We start from the raw sequence: 7,089 nt of genomic DNA, 5'->3' as shown, positions 1-7,089 counted from the left end.
AGATTTATTATCTGCCTTTAAATGTCCGAACACTTTTTTTCCCCCCTCTGAAAAAATTTACAAAATCCTCTTCAGGTCCTTTGAAAGCCACAGTCCATGTTCCGCAGGCCGCCATCGGTTGTCAAAGCACCAAATCTAAAACAGAGAAAAAGAATATCCCTGGGTGATTGACTGGATTATAAAATCAATCCTTCATTCATTGTAATCCATTTATGGGATTTTCCTCTCCCTTGCCACCTGCCAAGACATGTGTTTGTATCTAACTTCTACATGCTAAAAGAAGATACAAAAGTGGATTCTCTGGAGGTGTTCAAAAGACGCGTGGACATGGTTCTTCAGGACACGGTGTTGACGGTTGGACCCGATGACCATAGAGGTCCTTTCCAAGCCTAATGATTCTATGATTCTATACTATGCTCCAAATATGGGACTGGAGGTGGGGAACAAAACCAAACCAATGCAGCTTGAAGCTAAACCCGGCACTACCAGTAATTTATCCTGAAGCTTTCAAGAGATCATTATTTTTATATATTTTATCATCATCATAAAGAAAGCAAAGTCAGCCTGTATGTGATAAGGAAAATACCCTCTCAGGATTGTAGGAAATATGTTGTCCTTTCCTCTTCACTAAATTTAAGCAATCTGAAAACTACAAAATCATTTGTTCGGATTGGTATAATTCTACATTTGTTCAAAATTATGTCTAAAAGTGAGGAGTTAGGACATCACTGGATTGCTGCAACAGTACCGTATTTAAACTCAGAATTAACCTGTCTGCACAGCAGTTATTTTTAGTAGCTAAGCATAAGTAACATGAAGCAAAAATGTCACAATTGCTTTGTTCAGAATGATTTTACAGTATGTATTCAAAACCTTGAAACATTCTTTTTTTGGTTACACCTCAGATCAACAGTTCAAGATATATGAAAAAAGATTACAGAATCTTCCTTTAGTGTAAGTTCTGGATCTACATCATGTACCAAATCAGACCCGTTCCTAGTGTCAGCCCAAATGGGAAAAGAACGGCTTGCCTTTCCAAAATGTGATTGTTCTCAGCCAGCTCTTTAACAACTCCTTCCATTTCCTCCTTTAGTTTCTTCATACTGTAGTAACAAGAAGAGAAAGAAAGGTTACAAGTTTTGTAGGGACAGTTATCTGCTATGATCACTGTGATCACACAGCTTTCAGCAACGTGTCATTATGCACAAAATAAGGAAGAGGTAACAGGTTGGTTATTACTACAAGTGACAGATGATATATTAGTGTCGTCCCCCACTCACTTCCACATCGGTACTGACACTTCAGCAATACCAAGTTTTTTTTCTGCAATATAAAATTCTTGATCTTAATACAGCAATCACCAAATCAAGATTTTTTTTTTTTTAAATTCATCTTTATAACAAGTACAGAATATTACATCAATCCAATTAAGAACTTCTCACCCAAGAGTCATTTCCACTAATGTGTTTGAGCTTGGATAGACTGTATTCATTGTATGTTTCATCCCACTAGATGCTGCAAACATTTTCTGTGGCAGAGCATCTTGTAACTGTAATACATAAAAAGGAAATGTATGTTACAATGTAAGTTGTCATATGTATATTGCTATGATGTCTCAAAATCATTACAGTCGTAAGGTGGTTGATATTTCTCAAGTTGCAGTCATCACGGCAAATTTTTTATTGATATGACCTACAGTCCCTGGATTTGTTCCATCTTCTTAACTGTTTTATACTTTCACTAATAAACTCTCAAAAGGAAGAATCATCTATTTGTTGTGTCTGCAGATATCCTAAGGAAACAGGATCCTAACCAACAACTGACTTTGGTAGTGCTGCTAAAAGACAAATAACAAGTAAAACCTTGCTCTCCACCATCCCTAACTGCTTTTACACCACCATCCCTAATTGCTTTTACACCTGTCAGATGCTTTTCTTTCATTTATATTTCCTTTGTAAAGAATAATGATTTTGCTACACGAAAATGCTCTCATTTGATGTAATTCTGCTTAAGTTTACAGCCTGCAGAGTCACTGTCCAAATTTTACCAAAACATTTTTGTTCATGTCACCAGCAGCATTAGTTTAGCATATATCCCCTAATCTTGAATATGGGAGTAATATTTTTATGCTTCCCAAGAGTATTAAGACAATACTCTAGGTGATCAGGTACCATTATGGTAACAGCTATGCAGAACACTTCTCAATGATCCTGCATCAATTTGCACATACATTTTTTTAGGGGAATGCTAACAGTACTGAAATAAAAAGCCCAAAACCTCAAAACCCCCCAAGCCAAACCCCACTAAAAAATACCACAGACCAATGCCACCAAACTCCAAAATGACGTCAAGATTAAAAAACAATAAATAATAAAATCACCCTGCTCTGTATGCCACTCCAACATCAGCCATGAAGCTCCTAGAGACCCAATACAACATCCACATAGCCCTACATTTAAATACAACACATTAGTACAAGACTTGCTTTAAATAATGTGGAATTATCTTTCATCTAAGCAAACACTTCATTTTTTAGCATTCTACCTCATTTATGTAGTCCTGGTATTTGGAGACCTCTTCTTCAATATCAAAACACTGGTTGGTGAGAGCCAGTAACTGCTTCCTGGTGTGAAGCATTTTCCTAAAAGAAAAATGTTTTCTTTTAAAAGCTTCTTTTGCAAAAGTGGCGCAGTGAACATTGCCAAATATTAAAACAAAAAAATCAATAACTTGCCTTGTCCAGTCCTCAGCCTTGTCCAGAAATGTATCATACTTGCTGACACATTCATCTTTGAACAGAGCTATGGCTTTTGTAGCATGCAAATACAGCTTCTGCCTGTGACACAGAAACAACCAGAACAGTGTTACACTGCTTTCAAAACCCTGTTCCTGTAACTTACTTTCTGTAAGTTGGAGAAGAGGTGGGTGGACTTAAGAGTCCCTTCAGCCACCTTTATTCATGCTGTTGTGACATGTAAGAATTCAACACGGTGCATGAACTGACAATTTACGTTTCAAAAATATTCCCTAGTAGGAAGAAAAAAAAATTTGAAGCATCTAGTTGCAATTATTTGTATTTGAAAAAATGGTCAAATGTACCTGCTCAGATAATACTGACTCAGAGAAGACATTTAAGGAATAAGGATTATAAATGTTAAGAACAGAAATCTTTATTATTTCTTATTTGCTCTCTGCAGATACTTGGCACTTCCAGCATATATGAATAAACCTTTGTGCTAAGTAATATACATGCAAGAAAAAAAAAAAAAAACACATTATTTTTGTGTCAGCTTAAATTTATGAGAAAAAGAAAGCAGATAAGGAAAAGAAAGCAAAACAAAACCTAATTCTGGTTAGCGTTGTAGACAGTACTCCCAGTGCAACTGCCTTACTATGCTACGTGTTGCACCAGTAAGCAAAACTATGGGATGCTGGGACACTAACACCTGCTCTGGTATTTCATGAAGTCTTGCACCATAGCTACTGGTTAATCAAATTCTGGCCAGAGTGTAGCTGGATTGTCATCAGGCATGCAAACCCATCAACCAAGCAGAAAGAAATCCAAACTGAGTGCAGCTCCCTAGTCTGTTTGGTGGCAAATATTGCAAAGGCCAGTCAGTTTCTAATGGCACACAGTTCTTAACAAAAAAACCCAAACATTTCTCTCTGGGGTGAATCAAGTAAAAATAAAGTGTAGTTGGGATCACAGTTACCTTAACAATCCCAAGGAGGCACTTCTAGCAGAAAATATACCAGTATTCAAACCATTAAAATAAAGCCTATTTATTTGAAGTTATTCACATATTAATGGAATTAGTAGTCCGAGTAGTTGAAAAAGCCCTAAAACTTCTTGAATCTGCCCAAGGGAGTGCAATTTCAAAATGAGCTATGGATTATGTCCCAACGTTTGCCTGTTCTCCAACCATATGCTAAAGAACACGAGACAAAATTACCCCTCGCAGTACGTTCAGTCCCTTGCTGTTGCAGAGCGATGACACATCCAAGACTCTTTCAGCATATCTAGATTTGTCTTACAGGTTTCCTGCTCCTACTGTCCTCTATCTTAAGGCAACCTCCCCTCCACTTGGCAGTTACCCTGTTTAGCTTTAACTATGGGAAAATCAAGTGGCCTGGTTGTGAGGATACCAGTGCCTTCTGCATGTTAGCTCCCCACCTGTAATTGGGTCAGTGAAGCCACACCAGTGGTAGCAACAGAAAGAATTTTTTAGAATTACAGAAGCATCCTCTAAATTCATATAGCACTCAGCAAAGTCTGGGGACACTTGACTGACCACTCACTAGGAGAATACATTAATTACTTAAACATAAGCATTGGGCATCATTTCTGGTGCACAAGGATATCCTGTCCTGCTTCCAACTGTCTCTGCAGAAAGGTGTAGGCTTCCCGTTTGTCTTGTGCTCTGAGACTGGGAGGTAGGACACGTCTCAGATGCTTTAGGGCAACTTGAATAACATGAGGCATCTGTGTATGAGGAGCTGAATCAATCCTGAGACAAGCACAGCAGTATGAGCAGAGCAGCTGTGAACAACTGCTCAAGAGTTAGTCAGTAGAGCCAGCAGAGCCAAATGGGAGGGTAGACACTTGGGTTACACACAGACACTTAACGTGGCCATCTCTCCTAAGTGACAAATTTTAAACAGGTGTAGAGAACTCCATTAAAATTTATTTTGTGTGCTACATTGCCTGGGCGATTAGATCACTCCAGAATTTCACTAATTTCAGCCCATGTTTTATTCATCTGTAGAAAATTATCTTCACCTTAGTTACAAAGTCACTTCTCTCTTACTGAGGGCTTTTTCCTCCCTGACAAAACTGTAAAAAAAAAAGAAAAAGTACCTCCTATAAGACCATTATGCCCAGATAACAAACAGATAGTTTGCATCTACGTTTAGAAGGTCTATCAAGTGAAGAAACTCCACTGCTGGAAAGCACCTCATCATCTTATGCTGTCAGCCCTATGTATTTAAGATATTTAAAGGAAATTTTTTTACAAAGCAATCCTAAACAGGTTAAAATTTACAATAAAAGTCAACAGAAGAGGTTATTAGCAAAAGCATCTGAAGGACCTGAAAGCAACCATAGTAATTCCCAAAGATAACTTAAAAACTTACTTGTCAAACTTGTGAATTTGTTCTTCATTATAAGGAAGCCCTAGGATCAGAGAAGATGACAGACATTACCAGTTTAATTCTGTTAGTTTTATTTATGTAAAACTTGACCAAGTTTACCCATTTCCTATATGGTTTCCTTCTCCTATCCTGACAGGTAAAAGCAATAATTTACTTGTTCTTGTTCTTCCTCTCCTCTCCAGTCTTGCAATTCCCATTTATGAGACAATACAGGCGTTTCATTCATATGAGCTTTAAGATGGCATCTCACTAAGAAAGACCTACAGACATATGCACTGTTCCTGACTAACTCTCCATTCCTACCACAAATATCCCAAAGAAACAAGGACTGACCTGTCCTTTACATTACAGCTTACGTTAAGAGTGAATCAAATACGTTACTTACTTCGTTCTGCTTTGTCTTTTTTGAACTGGTAGTAAATATCTGTGATGGAACATAGCAGTGCCTTCAGCCTTTCTGGACTAGAGTGATAAAAGGAAGAAAATTAAGCATTTTTATATATAAATTTAAGTACTTATTAAAGAGTTTTATGAACTACAACTCAATGTAGAATTAATACAGTTACTCACTTTCTGTCCTTTGGGTGCATGCCTTCCTGATTTGCCCAGGTGTCAGCCAATAAGCCACCAGGAGAAAGTTTGGTTTTGATATCTTGAAGACTAGTTTCTATTGTGCCCTGAGAGCTGGAGAGCTATGTAAGAGCAAGAAAGTTCAATCTTACCACTAGGTAAAATGAAAAACCACTTGAGGCTGAAAACTGACTGAACACATTAATATTATAGACCCATTTGTGTCACTGACGTCATTAAAGAAAGGTGTCCAATTATCAGCCTAGGCTTTGCTAAAAACAGAAGCAGCATGGTATTATTAAACAAAGAAACATCTTCAATGCTGGTATTTCTGTTAGTTAGCATTTATTTTCTTTCAACAATAAGTTTCTACCTTTCATATAGTGCCTATTTACTTCTACACCTGTTCTTTTTTTCGGTGTGTTACAAATATGTATCCTGACTATCCACATAATTTGTACCTTTCTTTCTCCACAGTTCATACAACTTGCAAACTAAAAATGCACTAATCACCTTTTGCTTTTAGAATGCAGAACTTTATACCTGCTTCCAGGACATCAGTGTGTAAAGTTATTTTCAAATTTTCCTTACTTGTCTAGAAACACGATGCAAATTTCAAAGCATATCACTCTGAAGTGTGTTTGTGTAAGGCAACAAAGTAGTTTAAAATTCTTTAAGGAAAAAGGGCAAAGAAATGCAAAGGAAAATATATTTTGTTGTCATAGTTTTTTACCTGAGCATTTTTGATCATGAGAATGTATTTTCAAGAACAATTCATTATTTTCACTATACTGGGCTAATGAAAGGATTTAGTCTATTTTCATAAAGTTACCCACATCTCAGTATGGGCATTTTAACAGCTTTTGGCAGTTTATAAATTACTTTGAAAATTCAGCTGTTATTCACAGAAAAACCTGTGTTATTGTGTATTTATTGTGTATTTGGCTTTTTCTTTAGAAACACCATTTTAAGAATAACACAGGCCTTTTAAGATACTTACACGCAACAGCTTTGTGTGTATCTCTGAAATTTCATCCACTTCTGATGCTTCCAAGTTGATCTGCATCAAATTCTCATATCTGACCACAAAAAAACCCCACCACAGTTAAAGAAAATAAACGTGCAGTGAATATACTCAAAATATTCCTTGAATCTAGCCTGTAACAATACCTACTTTTCCTTTTATACAAAATACAGTATCTGTCAAGCAGCAACCATGAAACACTGACAACTTTAAGTGGCCATTAATAATGCAAACATTTTAGTTAGGAAAAAAATTTCCTTGAACCCTCTGGGGTTCAATACCCTGTTGACATTGATACTTTCCATATGACCATATGTGCCAAACAAATCATTTGAGGCAATGCT

The 7,089-nt window shown here is 36.8% G+C and overlaps 1 protein-coding gene across 1 annotated transcript in view; it reads right to left on the bottom strand.

The window, feature by feature from the left end:
* Positions 1-7,089, bottom strand: part of TBK1 (TANK-binding kinase 1) — a 22,803-nt gene continuing 15,714 nt past the window's right edge. Inside the window, exons 12-20 of the mRNA XM_008947163.1 lie at positions 6,722-6,800; positions 5,722-5,843; positions 5,537-5,613; positions 5,134-5,173; positions 2,735-2,836; positions 2,545-2,641; positions 1,443-1,549; positions 1,032-1,103; positions 1-135 (exon numbers count right to left, since the gene is read on the bottom strand). Of these exons, the coding sequence (XP_008945411.1) occupies positions 72-135; positions 1,032-1,103; positions 1,443-1,549; positions 2,545-2,641; positions 2,735-2,836; positions 5,134-5,173; positions 5,537-5,613; positions 5,722-5,843; positions 6,722-6,800 (760 nt within the window). The 3' untranslated portion in view covers positions 1-71. The remainder of the gene's footprint in view (positions 136-1,031; positions 1,104-1,442; positions 1,550-2,544; positions 2,642-2,734; positions 2,837-5,133; positions 5,174-5,536; positions 5,614-5,721; positions 5,844-6,721; positions 6,801-7,089) is intronic.

The sequence above is a fragment of the Merops nubicus genome, unplaced genomic scaffold (assembly GCF_000691845.1).
Source record: "Merops nubicus isolate BGI_N331 unplaced genomic scaffold, ASM69184v1 scaffold9269, whole genome shotgun sequence".
NCBI lineage: Eukaryota > Metazoa > Chordata > Aves > Coraciiformes > Meropidae > Merops > Merops nubicus.
This window is presented reverse-complemented; position numbering and strand designations above follow the sequence as displayed.